We start from the raw sequence: 17,004 nt of genomic DNA on the forward strand, positions 1-17,004 counted from the left end.
CACATTTGAAAGTGAATGGTCTTATTAGCGACAGTTTTGTACGAGGGAGGTCATGTCTCACTAATTTGATTGAATTTTTTGAGGAGGTGACAAAAATGATTGACGAGGGAAGGGTTGTGGATGTTGCCTACATGGATTTTAGTAAAGCATTTGATAAATTTCCTCATGGCAGCTGGTGCAATTAGATCACATGGGGTCAGGAGTAAACTAGCTGGATGGATCCAGAACTGGCGTGGCCGTAGAAGACAGAGGGTAGCAGTGGAAGGGTGTTTTTCCGAATGGAGGTCTGTAACTAGTGGTGTTCCGCAGGGATCGGTACTGGGACCTCTGCTCTTTGTAATATATATGTATGACTTGGAGGAAAACGTAGCGGGTCTGATTAGCAAGTTTGCGGATGATGCTAAGATTGCAGGAGTTGCGGATCGTGATGAAGATTGTCAGAGAATACAACAGGATAGAGATAGGCTGCAAAATCGGGCAGAGAAATTTAACCCGGACAAATGGGAGGTGATGCATTTTGGTGCATCCAATTCAGGTGGGAGCTATAAAATAAATGGCAGAACCATCAGGAGCAGAGAGACACAGAGAGATCTGGGTGTGCAGGTCCAGATCCTTAAAAGTGGCAGCACAGGTGGAAATGGTGGTAAAGAAAGCATATGGCATGAAATGAAAATGAAATGAAAATTGCTTATTGTCACAAGTAGGCTTCAATGAAGTTACTGTGAAAAGCCCCTAGTCGCCACATTCTGGCGCCTGTTTGGGGAGGCTGTTACGGGAATTGTATTACATACAACAAGTAATGCTTACACAATAATCCTACTATCTATACAGAAACCTATCACTACTGGCCAATGCTTAACTTTAGGAAGGGCCCACCAGGTCAGGGAAACAAATGGCTTATCGAATCGGAAATCAGTGTATTGTGGGGGTGGGGGTTTTGAATCCCCGGCCCGCGGGGATTCAAAAAGGCTGATACAGGTCGATGGCTAGGAGTCTTTATCGGGTAGCGATCGCTGGAGTCAAACTTACTGTTTCTGGTCGATGTTCTTGCGAAAGTTGCGAGCAGGAAGAGAAGGGTCGATCTGAACGTGGTCCTTTGCTCTTATAGTTAGCTAGGGTCTTCCCGCCTCTCGGGGCGGACCTTGACCCTGGTTCCAAGTGATTGGACTTGGTCCCAATCACTCGGTTCGATATGCTCCAATAATGGGGCATTCCTTGATCGGGGGGTGGTTGCCCACCTTTCTTTGTGTTAGCCTCTCTTGGTGCCGAGAGGTCTGGAGTAGCTTTACAAATGCTAATGTATAGCAATTGTTCCCGGGGATGGCTGTTCACTATGCAGATGGCTGGATTGTTGTGATGTTAATGGCTGCATGATTTGATCAGTGGCTTCCCCCAGTGGCGAATAAACTGTTTTACCTGCAGCCTTCCGTTTGAGTCCTGTTGGCTCATTTTCCCATTAGCCTCATTTTGGATCGGGATTTGACCAATTTAATCGGGAAGCAGCCATTTTACGTGGCTACACTGTGAAAAGCCCCTAGTCGCCACATTCCGCTGCCTGTTTGGGGAGGCTGTTACGGGAATTGAACCCGTGCTACTGGCCCTGCCTTGATCTGCTTTCAAAGCCAGTGATTTAGCCCTTTGCTAAACAGCCCCTGCTTGCTTACCTTCATAGGACAGGGTATCGAGTATAAAAGCTCAAAAATTATGTTAGTTATATAGAACGTTGGTTAGGCCACATTTGGAATACTGGGTCCAATTCTGGTCACCGCACTACCAGAAGGACGTGGAGGCTTTGGAGAGAGTGCAGAAAAGGTTCACCAGGATGTTGCCTGGAATGGAGGGTATTAACTATGAGGAGAGATTGAATAAACTGGGATTGTTCTCCCTCGAGGGACGGACGCTGAGGGGCGACACGAGAGAAGTTTATAAAATTATTCGGGGTACAGATAGAGTGAACAGTCGGAGGCTTTTTCCCAGGGTGGAAATGACAATTACAAGGGGGCACAGGTTCACGGTGAGGGGGGAAAGATTCAGTGGAGATGTGCGGGGGAAGTTTTTGTACACAGAGGGTGGTGGTGGCCTGGAATGCACGGCCACGTGAGGTGGTTGGGGAAGATACATTAGCGACCTTTAAGACTTATCTGGATAGGCACATGAACAGACGGGGTATAGAAGGATACAGGAGGTTGGTCTGGATAGGACACGTGAACGGCGCGGGCCTAAAGGCCTGTTCTTGTGCTATATTGTTTTTTGAACAGGGAAAGGGCAAAGGAATGGGAGTGGCCGAGTTCCTCTTGCAGAGAGCCAGTATGAATATGACTGACTGAATGGCCTCATTCAGCTGTGACCATTCTATAATTAAAGCAGAGAGCGAGAGCATGCTGCTACATCAGGGTCAGTACTGTCAGAGAGTGAATACTGAGGGAGTGCTGCACTGTCAGAGGGTCAGTACTGAGGGAGTGCCGCACTGTCAGAGGGTCAGTACTGAGGGAGCGCCGCAGTGTCAGAGGGTCAGTACTGAGGGAGTGCTGCACTGTCAGAGGGTCAGTACTGAGGGAGCGCCGCACTGTCAGAGGGTCAGTACTGAGGGAGTGCCGCACTGTCAGAGGGTCAGTACTGAGGGAGTGCCACACTGTCAGAGGGTCAGTACTGAGGGAGTGCCGCACTGTCAGAGGGTCTGTACTGAGGGAGTGCCGCACTGTCAGAGGGTCAGTACTGAGGGAGTGCTGCACTGTCAGAGGGTCAGTACTGAGGGAGTGCCGCACTGTCAGAGGGTCAGTACTGAGGGAATGCCGCACTGTCAGAGGGTCAGTACTGAGGGAGTGCCGCACTGTCAGAGGGTCAGTACTGAGGGAGTGCTGCACTGTCAGAGGGTCAGTACAGAGGGAGCTCCGCACTGTCAGAGGGTCAGTACTGAGGGAGTGCCGCACTGTCAGAGGGTCAGTACTGAGGGAGCGCCGCACTGTCAGAGGGTCAGTACTGAGCGATTTTCATTTCATTCATTCATTCATTTAATTGCAGTGTTAATGAAACACTGCCCACTCTGACACTAATAAAGATCATTATTATTATGATATTTACCAAGATGGGGGGGTCCTGTATCTGTGCCATGTTTATTGTGGGGGGGGGGGGGGGGTTGTTCCCGTGTCCCAATCAGTTTGTGTGTAGATAGATGGGGGGTTCCCATGTCCGGGTCAGTTTATTGTTGGAATGGGGGGGTTCCCATGTCCGGGTCAGTTTATTGTTGTGAGTGGGGGGGGGGGTCAGTTTATTGTTGGGAGGGGGGTGTTTCCCGTGTCTGGGTCAGTTTATTGTGCAGGGGGGTTCCATATCCGGGTCAGTGTATTGTGTGTGTGTGTGGGGGGGGGGGTTCCTGTGTCTGGGTCAGTGTATTGTGTGGGGGGGGCAGGGTTCCGTGTCTGGGACAGTGTATTGTGGGGTGGGGGCGGTTTCCGTGTCCGGGTCAGTGTATTGTGTGTGGGGGGGTTCCCGTGTCCGGGTCAGTGTATTGTGTGTGGGGGGGTGTTCCCGTGTCTGGGTCAGTGTATTGTGTGTGTGTGTGTGGGGGGGGGTCTGTGTCTGGGACAGTATATTGTGGGGGGTGTTTCCATGTCCGGGTCAGTGTATTGGGGGGGCGGGGGGGGATTCCGTGTCCAGGTCAGTGTATTGTGTGTGTGGGGGTGGCGTTCCCGTGTCTGGGTCAGTGTATTGTGTGGGGGGGGTCCGTGTCTGGGACAGTGTATTGTGGGGGTGGAGGTTTCCATGTCCGAGTCAGTGTATTGTGTGTGGGGGTGGGGGGGGGTTCCGTGTCCGGGTTCAGTGTATTGTGTGTGTGGGGGGGGGGGGGGGTTCCCGTGTCCGGGTCAGTGTATTGTGTGTGTGTGGGGGGGGGGGGTTCGTGTCTGGGACAGTGTATTGTGGGGGGGGGGGGTTCCGTGTCCGGGTCAGTGTATTGTGTGTGTGTGGGGGGGGGGGGTTCGTGTCTGGGACAGTGTATTGTGGGGGGGGGGCGTTCCCGTGTCTGGGTCAGTGTATTGTGTGGGGGGGGTCCGTATCTGGGACAGTGTATTGTGGGGGTGGGGGTTTCCATGTCCGGGTCAGTGTATTGTGTGGGGGGGGTTCCGTGTCCGGTTCAGTGTATTGTGTGTGTGGGGGGGGTTCCCGTGTCCGGGTCAGTGTATTGTGTGGGGTTTCTGTGTCTGGGACAGTGTATTGTTGGGGGGGGGGGGGTTCCGTGTCTGGGTCAGTGTATTGTATTGGGGGCGGGGCTCCCCGTGTCTGGGACAGTGTATTGTGTGGGCGGGGGGTGGGGGTTTCTGTGTCTGGGACAGTGTATTGTTGGGGGGGGGGTTCCGTGTCCGGGTCAGTGGATTGTGTGTGTGGGGGGGGGGGGTTCCTGTGTCTGGGTCAGTGGATTGTGTGTGTGGGGGGGGAGGGCTCCGTGTCTGGGACAGTGTATTGTGGGGTGGGGGCGGTTTCCGTGTCCGGGTCAGTGTATTGTGTGTGGGGGGGGGGTTCCCGTGTCCGGGTCAAGGTATTGTGTGTGGGGGGGGGGTTCCCGTGTCTGGGTCAGTGTATTGTGTGTGTGGGGGGGGGGGGGTCTGTGTCTGGGACAGTATATTGTGGGGGGTGTTTCCATGTCTGGGTCAGTGTATTGGGGGGGCGGGGGGGGGGATTCCGTGTCCGGGTCAGTGTATTGTGTGTGTGGGGTGGGGTCCGTGTCTGGGACAGTGTATTGTGGGGGGGGGGGGTTCAGTGTCCGGGTCAGTGTATTGTGTGTGGGGGGGCGTTCCCGTGTCCGGGTCAGTGTATTGTGTGGGGGGGGGGGGTCCGTGTCTGGGACAGTGTATTGTGGGGGTGGGGGTTTCCATGTCCGGGTCAGTGTATTGTGTGTGGGGGTGGGGGGGGGTTCCGTGTCCGGGTTCAGTGTATTGTGTGTGTGTGGGGGGGGGGTTCCCGTGTCCGGGTCAGTGTATTGTATTGGGGGGGGGCTCCCGTGTCTGGGACAGTGTATTGTGTGGGCGGGGGGTGGGGGTTTCTGTGTCTAGGACACTGTATTGTTGGGGGGGGGGGGTTCCGTGCCCCAGGCTAGTAGAATAGATGGCATTGAGGTACGTAGGGAAGAGGTGTTGGCAATTCTGGACAGGCTGAAAATAGATAAGTACCCGGGACCTGATGGGATTTATCCTAGGATTCTCTGGGAGGCCAGGGAAGAGATTGCTGGACCTTTGGCTTTGATTTTTATGTCATCATTGGCTGCAGGAATAGTGCCAGAGGACTGGAGGACAGCAAATGTGGTCCCTTTGTTCAAAAAGGGGAGCAGAGACAACCCCGGCAACTATAGACCGGTGAGCCTCACGTCTGTAGTGGGTAAAGTCTTGGAGGGGATTATAAGAGACAAGATTTATAATCATCTAGATAGGAATAATATGATCAGGGATAGTCAGCAAGGCTTTGTGAAGGGTAGGTCATGCCTCACAAACCTTATTGAGTTCTTTGAGAAGGTGACTGAACAGGTAGACGAGGGTAGAGCAGTTGATGTGGTGTATATGGATTTCAGCAAAGCGTTTGATAAGGTTCCCCACGGTAGGCTATTGCAAAAAATACGGAGGCTGGGGATTGAGGGTGATTTAGAGATGTGGATCAGAAATTGGCTAGCTGAAAGAAGACAGAGGGTGGTGGTTGATGGGAAATGTTCAGAATGGAGTACAGTCACAAGTGGAGTACCACAAGGATCTGTTCTGGGGCCGTTGCTGTTTGTCATTTTTATCAATGACCTAGAGGAAGGCGCAGAAGGGTGGGTGAGTAAATTTGCAGACGATACTAAAGTCGGTGGTGTTGTCGATAGTGTGGAAGGATGTAGCAGGTTACAGAGGGATATAGATAAGCTGCAGAGCTGGGCTGAGAGGTGGCAAATGGAGTTTAATGTAGAGAAGTGTGAGGTGATTCACTTTGGAAGGAATAACAGGAATGCGGAATATTTGGCTAATGGTAAAGTTCTTGAAAGTGTGGATGAGCAGAGGGATCTAGGTGTCCATGTACATAGATCCCTGAAAGTTGCCACCCAGGTTGATAGGGTTGTGAAGAAGGCCTATGGAGTGTTGGCCTTTATTGGTAGAGGGATTGAGTTCCGGAGTCGGAAGGTCATGTTGCAGCTGTACAGAACTCTGGTACGGCCGCATTTGGAGTATTGCGTACAGTTCTGGTCACCGCATTATAGGAAGGACGTGGAGGCTTTGGAGCGGGTGCAGAGGAGATTTACCAGGATGTTGCCTGGTATGGAGGGAAAATCTTATGAGGAAAGGCTGATGGACTTGAGGTTGTTTTCGTTGGAGAGAAGAAGGTTAAGAGGAGACTTAATAGAGGCATACAAAATGATCAGGGGGTTGGATAGGGTGGACAGTGAGAGCCTTCTCCCGCGGATGGATATGGCTGGCATGAGGGGACATAACTTTAAACTGAGGGGTAATAGATATAGGTCAGAGGTCAGAGGTAGGTTCTTTACGCAAAGAGTAGTGAGGCCGTGGAATGCCCTACCTGCTACAGTAGTGAACTCGCCAACATTGAGGGCATTTAAAAGTTTATTGGATAAACATATGGATGATAATGGTATAGTGTAGGTTAGATGGCTTTTGTTTCGGTGCAACATCGTGGGCCGAAGGGCCTGTACTGCGCTGTATTGTTCTATGTTCTATTGGGGAGTTCCCGTGTCTGGGACAGTATATTGGGGAGGTTCCCGTGTCTGGGACAGTGTATTGGGGAGTTCCCGTGTCTGGGACAGTGTATTGGGGAGTTCCCGTGTCTGGGACACTGTATTGGGGAGGTTCCCGTGTCTGGGACAGTGTATTGGGGAGGTTCCCGTGTCTGGGACAGTGTATTGAGGAGGTTCCCGTGTCTGGCACAGTGTATTGGGGAGGTTCCCGTGTCTGGGACAGTGTATTGAGGAGGTTCCCGTGTCTGGCACAGTGTATTGGGGAGGTTCCCGTGTCTGGGACAGTGTATTGGGGAGGTTCCTGTGTCTGGGACAGTGTATTGGGGAGGTTCCCGTGTCTGGGACAGTGTATTGAGGAGGTTCCCGTGTCTGGCACAGTGTATTGGGGAGGTTCCCGTGTCTGGGACAGTGTATTGGGGGAGGTTTCCGTGTCTGGGACAGTGTATTGGGGAGGTTCCCGTGTCTGGGACAGTGTATTGGGGAGGTTCCCGTTTCTGGGACAGTGTATTGGGGAGGTTCCCGTGTCTGGGACAGTGTATTGGGAGGTTCCCGTGTCTGGGACAGTGTATTGGGAGGTTCCCGTGTCTGGGACAGTGTATTGGGGAGGTTCCCGTGTCTGGGACAGTGTATTGGGGAGGTTCCTGTGTCTGGGACAGTGTATTGGGGAGGTTCCTGTGTCTGGGACAGTGTATTGGGGAGGTTCCCGTGTCTGGGACAGTGTATTGGGGAGGTTCCCGTGTCTGGGACAGTGTATTGGGGAGTTTGCGTGTCTGGGACAGTGTATTGGGGAGTTCCCGTGTCTGGGACAGTGTATTGGGGAGGTTCCCGTGTCTGGGACAGTGTATTGGGGAGGTTCCCGTGTCTGGGACAGTGTATTGGGGAGTTCCCGTGTCTGGGACAGTATATTGGGGAGGTTCCCGTGTCTGGGACAGTGTATTGGGGGAGGTTTCCGTGTCTGGGACAGTGTATTGGAGAGGTTCCCGTGTCTGGGACAGTGTATTGGGGAGGTTCCCGTGTCTGGGACAGTGTATTGGGAGGTTCCCGTGTCTGGGACAGTGTATTGGGAGGTTCCCGTGTCTGGGACAGTGTATTGGGGAGTTCCCGTGTCTGGGACAGTGTATTGGGGAGTTCCCGTGTCTGGGACAGTGTATTGGGGAGGTTCCCGTGTCTGGGACAGTGTATTGGGGCGTTCCCGTGTCTGGGGCAGTGTATTGGGGGATGTTCCCGATTGAGCAGCTAAACACGTGGCTAAACAGCTGGTGTAGGAGGGAGGGTTTCCGTTATCTGGACCACTGGGAGCTCTTCCGGGGCAGGTGTGACCTATATAAGAAGGACGGGTTGCATCTAAACCGGAGAGGCATAAATATCCTGGCCGCGAGGTTTGCTAGTGTCACGGGAGGGTTTAAACTAGTATGGCAGGGGGTGGGCACGGGAACAATAGGTCAGAAGGTGAGAGCATTGAGGGAGAATTGGGAATAGGGACAGTGTGGCTCTGAGGCAGAGCAGACAGGGAGAAGTTGCTGAACACAGCGGGTCTGGTGGCCTGAAGTGCATATGTTTTAATGCAAGAAGTATTACGGGTAAGGCAGATGAACTTAGAGCTTGGATTAGTACTTGGAACTATGATGTTGTTGCCATTACAGAGATCTGGTTGAGGGAAGGGCAGGATTGGCAGCTAAACGTTCCAGGATTTAGATGTTTCAGGCGGGATAGAGGGGGATGTAAAAGGGGTGGCGGAGTTGCACTACTGGTCAGGGAGGATATCACAGCTGTACTACGGGAGGACACCTCAGAGGGCAGTGAGGCTATATGGGTAGAGATCAGGAATAAGAAGGGTGCAGTCACAATGTTGGGGGTTTACTACAGGCCTCCCAACAGCCATCGGGAGATAGAGGAGCAGATAGGTAGACAGATTTTGGAAAAGAGTAAAAACAACAGGGTTGTGGTGATGGGAGACTTCAACTTCCCCAATATTGACTGTGACTCACTTAGTGCCAGGGGCTTAGACGGGGCGGAGTTTGTAAGGAGCATCCAGGAGGGCTTCTTAAAACAATATGTAGACAGTCCAACTAGGGAAGGGGCGATACTGGACCTGGTATTGGGGAATGAGCCTGGCCAGGTGGTAGATGTTTCAGTAGGGGAGCATTTCGGTAACAGTGACCACAATTCAGTAAGTTTTAAAGTTCTGGTGGACAAGGATAAGAGTGGTCCTAGGATGAATGTGCTAAATTGGGGGAAGGCGAATTATAACAATATTAGGCAGGAACTGAAGAACATAGATTGGGGGCGGATGTTTGAGGGCAAATCAACATCTGACATGTGGGATGCTTTCAAGTGGCAGTTGAAAGGAATACAGGACCGGCATGTTCCTGTGAGAAAGAAGGATAAATACGGCAATTTTCGGGAACCTTGGATGACGAGAGATATTGTAGGCCTCGTCAAAAAGAAACAGGAGGCATTTGTCAGGGCTAAAAGGCTGGGAACAGACGAAGCCTGCGTGGAATATAAGGAAAGTAGGAAGGAACTTAAGCAAGGAGTCAGGAGGGCTAGAAGGGGTCACGAAAAGTCATTGGCAAATAGGGTTAAGGAAAATCCCAAGGCTTTTTACACGTACATAAAAAGCAAGAGGGTAGCCAGGGAAAGGGTTGGCCCACTGAAGGATAGGCAAGGGAATCTATGTGTGGAGCCAGAGGAAATGGGTGAGGTACTAAATGAATACTTTGCATCAGTGTTCACCAAAGAGAATAAATTGGTAGATGTTGAGTCTGGGGAAGGGACATTGAGATCCAAAAAGACGAGGTGTTGGGTGTCTTAAAAAATATTAAGGTAGATAAGTCCCCAGGGCCTGATGGGATCTACCCCAGAATACTGAAGGAGGCTGGAGAGGAAATTGCTGAGGCCTTGACAGAAATCTTTGGATCCTCACTGTCTTCAGGGGATGTCCCGGAGGACTGGAGAATAGCCAATGTTGATCCTCTGTTTAAGAAGGGTAGCAAGGATAATCCAGGGAACTACAGGCCGGTGAGCCTTACTTCAGTGGTAGGGAAATTACTGGAGAGAATTCTTCAAGACAGGATTACTCCCATTTGGAAGCAAATGGACGTATTAGTGAGAGGCAGCATGGTTTTGTGAAGGGGAGGTCGTGTCTCACTAACTTGATAGAGTTTTTCGAGGAGGTCACTAAGATGATTGATGCAGGTAGGGCAGTGGATGTTGTCTATATGGACTTCAGTAAGACTAGTACAAAAGGTGAAGTCACACGGGATCAGGGGTGAGCTGGCAAGGTGGATACAGAACTGGCTCGGTCATAGAAGGCAGAGAGTAGCAATGGAAGGATGCTTTTCTAATTGGAGGGCTGTGACCAGTTGTGTTCCACAGGGATCAGTGCTGGGACCTCTGCTCTTTGTAGTATATATAAATGATTTGGAGGAAAATGTAACTGGTCTGATTAGTAAGTTTGCAGACGACACGAAGGTTGGTGGAATTGCGGATAGCGATGAGGACTGTCAGAGGATACAGCAGGATTTAGATTGTCTGGAGACTTTGGTGGAGAGATGGCAGATGGAGTTTAATCCGGACAAATGTGAGGTAATGCATTTTGGAAGGTCTAATGCAGGTAGGGAATATACAGTGATTGGTAGAACCCTCAAGAGTATTGAAAGTCAAAGAGATCTAGGAGTACAGGTCCACAGGTCATTGAAAGGGGCAACACAGGTGGAGAAGGTAGTCAAGAAGGCATACGGCATGCCTGCCTTCATTGGCCGGGGCATTTAGTATAAGAATTGGCAAGTCATGTTGCAGCTGTATAGAACCTTAGTTAGGCCACACTTGGAGTATAGTGTTCAATTCTGGTCGCCACACTACCAGAAGGATGTGGAGGCTTTAGAGAGGGTGCAGAAGAGATTTACCAGAATGTTGCCTGGTATGGAGGGCATTAGCTATGAGGAGCGGTTGAATAAACTCGGTTTGTTCTCACTGGAACGAAGGAGGTTGAGGGGAGACCTGATAGAGGTCTACAAAATTATGAGGGGCATAGACAGAGTGGATAGTCAGAGTCTTTTCCCCAGGGTAGAGGGGTCAATTACTAGGGGGCATAGGTTTAAGGTGCGAGGGGCAAGGTTTAGAGTAGATGTACGAGGCAAGTTTTTTACGCAGAGGGTAGTGGGTGCCTGGAACTCGCTATCGGAGGAGGTAGTGGAAGCAGGGACGACAGTAACATTTAAGGGGCATCTTGACAAATATATGAATAGGATGGGAATAGAGGGATACGGACCCAGGAAGTGTAGAAGATTGTAGTTTAGTCGGGCAGCATGGTCGACGCGGGCTTGGAGGGCCGAAGGGCCTGTTCCTGTGCTGTACATTTCCTTGGTCTTTGTTTGTTCTTGTTCTGGGACAGTGCATTAGGGGAGGTTCCTGTGTCTGGGACAGTGTATTGGGGGAGGTTCCTGTGACTGGGACAGTGTATTGGGGGAGGTTCCCGTGTATGGGACAGTGTATTGGGGGAGGGCCCCGTGTCTGGGACAGTGTATTGGGGATTTCTCGTGTCTGGGACAGTGTATTGGGGAGTTCCCGTGTCTGGGACAGTGTATTGGGGAGGTTCCCGTGTCTGGGACAGTGTATTGGGGAGTTCCCGTGTCTGGGATAGTGTATTGGGGAGTTCCCGTGTCTGGGACAGTGTATTGGGGAGGTTCCCGTGTCTGGGACAGTGTATTGGGGAGGTTCCCGTGTCTGGGACAGTGTATTGGGGAGGTTCCTGTGTCTGGGACAGTGTATTGGGGGAGGTTCCCGTGTCTGGGAGAGTTTATTAGGGAGTTCCCGTGTCTGGGACAGTGTATTGGGGAGGTTCCTGTGTCTGGGACAGGTTCCCATGTCTGGGACAGTGTATTGGGGAGTTCCCGCGTCTGGGACAGTGTATTGGGGAGTTCCCGTGTCTGGGACAGTGTATTGGGGCGTTCCAGTGTCTGGGACAGTGTATTGGGGAGGTTCCCGTGTCTGGGACAGTGTATTGGGGGAGGTTCCCGTGTCTGGGACAGTGTATTGGGGCGTTCCAGTGTCTGGGACAGTGTATTGGGGAGGTTCCCGTGTCTGGGACAGTGTATTGGGGGAGGTTCCCGTGTCTGGGACAGTGTATTGGGGAGTTCCCGGGTCCTGTTTCAGGATGTGTGCTGACCTCTGTGTGTTTCCAGGGATAAACGCGGCCGCCCGGCTTACGCTGTGTCCGCGAACAAGGAGACAAGGAATGCGTTCCGGCGATACACGGCGGACCACCCAGAGAGGTACAACTACACACAGGCACAGGTGAGTGTGACGCAGCAGGAGACTGTCTGTCTGCAGCAATCGAGCATCGCGGGGTTCTGCCCACTGACAGTGAGATATTATACAGGGGGGGTTATACCCAGTGTCAGTGAGATATTATACAGGGGGGGTTATACCCAGTGCAGTGATATATTATACAGGGGGGGTTATACCCAGTGTCAGTGAGATATTATACAGGGGGGGGGTTATACCCAGTGACAGTGAGACATTATACAGGGGGGTTATACCCAGTGACAGTGAGATATTATACAGGGGGGGTTATACCCAGTGACAGTGAGATATTATACAGGGGGGGTTATACCCAGTGCAGTGATATATTATACAGGGGGGGTTATACCCAGTGACAGTGAGATATTATACAAGGGGGGTTATACCCAGTGACAGTGAGATATTATACAGGGGGGGTTATACCCAGTGACAGTGTGATATTATACAGGGGGGGTTATACCCAGTGACAGAGAGATATTATACAGGGGGGGGTTATACCCAGTGACAGTGAGACATTATACAGGGGGGGTTATACCCAGTGACAGTGAGATATAATACAGGGGGGTTATACCCAGTGACAGTGAGATATTATACAGGGGGGGGTTATACCCAGTGACAGTGAGATATTATACAGGGGGGGTTATACCCAGTGACAGTGAGATATTATACAGGGGGGGGTTATACCCAGTGACAGTGAGATATTATACAGGGGGGGGTTATACCCAGTGACAGTGAGATATTATACAGGGGGGGTTATACCCAGTGACAGTGAGATATTATACAGGGGGGGTTATACCCAGTGACAGTGAGATATTATACAGGGGGGGGTTATACCCAGTGACAGTGAGATATTATACAGGGGGGGGGTTATACCCAGTGACAGTGAGATATTATACAGGGGGGGGTTATACCCAGTGACAGTGAGATATTATACAGGGGGGGGTTATACCCAGTGACAGTGAGATATTATACAGGGGGGGTTATACCCAGTGACAGTGAGATATTATACAGGGGGGGTTATACCCAGCGACAGTGAGATATTATACAGGGGGGGTTATACCCAGTGACAGTGAGATATTATACAGGGGGGGTTATACCCAGTGACAGTGAGATATTATACAGGGGGGGTTATACCCAGTGTCAGTGAGATATTATACAGGGGGGTTATACCCAGTGACAGTGAGATATTATACAGGGAGGGGGTTATACCCAGTGACAGTGAGATATTATACAGGGGGCGTTATACCCAGTGTCAGTGAGATATTATACAGGGGGGGTTATACCCACTGTCAGTGAGATATTATACAGGGGGGTGGGGTTATACCCAGTGACAGTGAGATATTATACAGGGGGGTGACACTGTTATACCCAGTGACACTGTGATATTATACGGGGGGGGGGGGGGGGTTATACCCAGTGACAGTGAGACATTATACAGGGTGGGGGCTATACCCAGAGGCAGTGAGATATTATACAGGGGGGGTTATACCCAGTGAAAGTGAGATATTATACAGGAGGGGTTATACCCAGTGACAGTGAGATATTATACAGGGGGGGTTATACCCAGTGACAGTGAGATATTATACAGGGGGGGGGGTTATACCCAGTGACAGTGAGATATTATACAGGGGGGGTTATACCCAGTGACAGTGAGATATTATACAGGGGGGGTTATAACCAGTGACAGTGAGACATTATACAGGGTGGGGGCTATACCCAGTGTCAGTGAGATATTATACAGGGGGGGTTATACCCAGTGACAGTGAGATATTATACAGGGGGGGTTATACCCAGTGACAGTGAGATATTATACAGGGGGGGTTATACCCAGTGACAGTAAGATATTTTTCAGGGGGGGTTATACCCAGTGACAGTGAGATATTATACAGGGGGGGTTATACCCAGTGACAGTGAGATATTATACAGGGGGGGGGGGTTATACCCAGTGACAGTGAGATATTATACAGGGAGGGTTATACCCAGTGTCAGTGAGATATTATACAGGGTGGGGGCTATACCCAGTGACAGTGAGATATTATACAGGGGGGGGGTTATACCCAGTGACAGTGAGATATTATACAGGGGGGGTTATACCCAGTGACAGTGAGATATTATACAGGGGGGGGGTTATACCCAGTGACAGTGTGATATTATACAGGGGGGGGTATACCCAGTGACAGTAAGATATTATACAGGGGGGGTTATACCCAGTGACAGTGAGATATTATACAGGGGGGGGTTATACCCAGTGACAGTGAGATATTATACAGGGGGGGGGGTTATACCCAGTGACAGTGAGATATTATACAGGGAGGGTTATACCCAGTGTCAGTGAGATATTATACAGGGTGGGGGCTATACCCAGTGACAGTGAGATATTATACAGGGGGGGGGGTTATACCCAGTGACAGTGAGATATTATACAGGGGGGGTTATACCCAGTGACAGTGAGATATTATACAGGGGGGGGGTTATACCCAGTGACAGTGTGATATTATACAGGGGGGGGTATACCCAGTGTCAGTGAGATATTATACAGGAGGGGTTATACCCAGTGACAGTGAGATATTATACAGGGTGGGGGGGTTATACCCAGGGACAGTGAGATATTATACAGGGAGGGGGTTGTACCCAGTGACAGTGAGATATTATACAGGGGGGGGGTTATGCCCAGTGACTGAGATATTATACAGGGGGGGTTATACCCAGTGTCAGTGAGATATTATACAGGGGGGTTATACCCAGTGACAGTGAGATATTATACAGGGGGGGTTATACCCAGTGACAGTGAGATATTATACAGGGGGGGGGGGGTTATACCCAGTGACAGTGAGATATTATACAAGGGGGGGTTATGCCCAGTGATGGTGAGATATTATACAGGGGGGGTTATACCCAGCGTCAGTGAGATATTATACAGGGGGGGGGGGGGGGGGAGTTATACCCAGTGACAGTGTGATATTATACAGGGGGGGGGTATACCCAGTGACAGTGAGATATTATACAGGGGGGCGGTTATACCCAGTGTCAGTGAGATATTATACAGGGGGGGTTATACCCAGTGACAGTGAGATATTATACAGGGGGGGGGGGGTTATACCTAGTGACAGTGAGATATTATACAGGGGGGGGGGGGGGGAGTTATACCCAGTGACAGTGTGATATTATACAGGGGGGGGGTATACCCAGTGACAGTGAGATATTATACAGGGGGGCGGTTATACCCAGTGTCAGTGAGATATTATACAGGGGGGGTTATACCCAGTGACAGTGAGATATTATACAGGGAGGGGGGTTATACCCAGTGACAGTGAGATATTATACAGGGGGGTTATACCCAGTGGCAGTGAGATATTATACAGGAAGGGTTATACCCAGTGACAGTGAGATATTATACAGGGAGGGGTTATACCCAGTGTCAGTGAGATATTATACAGGGGGGGTTATACCCAGTGACAGTGAGATATTATACAGGGGGGGTTATACCCAGTGTCAGTGAGATATACAGGGGGGGGGGGGTTATACCCAGTGTCAGTGAGATATTATACAGGGAGGGGGTTATACCCACTGACAGTGAGATATTATACAGGGGGTGTTATACCCTGTGACAGTGAGATATTATACAGGGAGGGTTATACCCAGTGACAGTGAGATATTATACAGGGGGGGTTATACCCAGTGACAGTGAGATATTATACATATATATAGAATATAGAAAATACAGCACAGAACAGGCCCTTCAGCCCACGAAGTTGTGCCGAACCTTTGTCCTAGATTAATCATAGATTATCATTGAATTTACAGTGCAGAAGGAGGCCATTCGGCCCTTTGAGTCTGCACCGGCTCCTGGAAAGAGCACCCTACCCAAACTCAACACCTCCACCCAACAACAAGGGCAATTTTGGACATTAAGGGCAATTTATCATTGGCCAATTCACCTAACCTGCACATCTTTGGACTGTGGGAGGAAACCGGAGCACCCGGAGGAAACCCACGCAGACACGGGGAGGACGTGCAGACTCCGCACAGACAGTGACCCGAGCCGGAATCGAACCCGGGACCCTGGAGCTGTGAAGTAATTGTGCTATCCACAATGCTACCGTGCTGCCCTTAAGAACAAATAATTCTACACTATATCATTTTACCGTAATCCATACAGGGGGGGGTTATGCCCAGTGACAGTGAGATATTATACAGGGGGGGTTATACCCAGTGTCAGTGAGATATTATACAGGGGGGGTTATACCCAGTGACAGTGTGATATTATACAGGGGGGGTATACCCAGTGACTGTGAGATATTATAGAGGGGGGGTTATACCCAGTGACAGTGAGATATTATACAGGGAGGGGGGGTTATACCCAGTGTCAGTGAGATATACAGGGGGGGGTTATACCCAGTGACAGTGAGATATTATACAGCGGGGGTTATACCCAGTGACAGAGATATTATACAGGGGGGATTATACCCAGTGTCAGTGAGATATTATACAGGGGGGGGGGGGGTTATGCCCAGTGTCAGTGAGATATTATACAGGGGGGGTTATACCCAGTGACAGTGAGATATTATACAGGGGGGGTTATACCCAGTGACAGTGAGATATTATAGAGGGGGGGTTATACCCAGTGACAGTGAGATATTATACAGGGTGGGGTTATACCCAGTGACAGTGAGATATTATACAGGGGGGGTTATACCCAGTGACAGTGAGATATTATACAGGGGGGGGTTATACCCAGTGACAGTGAGATATTATACAGGGGGTGTTATACCCAGTGACAGTGAGATATTATACAGGGGGGGTTATACCCAGTGACAGTGAGATATTATACAGGGGGGGTTATACCCAGTGACAGTGAGATATTATACAGGGGGGGTTATACCCAGTGACAGTGAGATATTATACAGGGTGGGGTTATACCCAGTGTCAGTGAGATATTATACAGGGGGGGTTATACCCAGTGACAGTGAGATATTATACAGGGGGGG

General features: G+C 50.5%; 1 protein-coding gene across 1 annotated transcript in view; it reads left to right on the forward strand.

The window, feature by feature from the left end:
- The window catches only part of LOC140385675 (tRNA endonuclease ANKZF1-like), a 191,171-nt gene that overhangs the window by 148,317 nt on the left and 25,850 nt on the right, over positions 1 to 17,004 (forward strand). The window contains 1 exon segment of the mRNA XM_072468078.1: positions 11,899 to 12,010. Within this exon segment, the coding sequence (XP_072324179.1) occupies positions 11,899 to 12,010 (112 nt within the window).

Source organism: Scyliorhinus torazame, chromosome 2 (assembly GCF_047496885.1).
Source record: "Scyliorhinus torazame isolate Kashiwa2021f chromosome 2, sScyTor2.1, whole genome shotgun sequence".
Taxonomy (NCBI): Eukaryota; Metazoa; Chordata; class Chondrichthyes; order Carcharhiniformes; family Scyliorhinidae; genus Scyliorhinus; species Scyliorhinus torazame.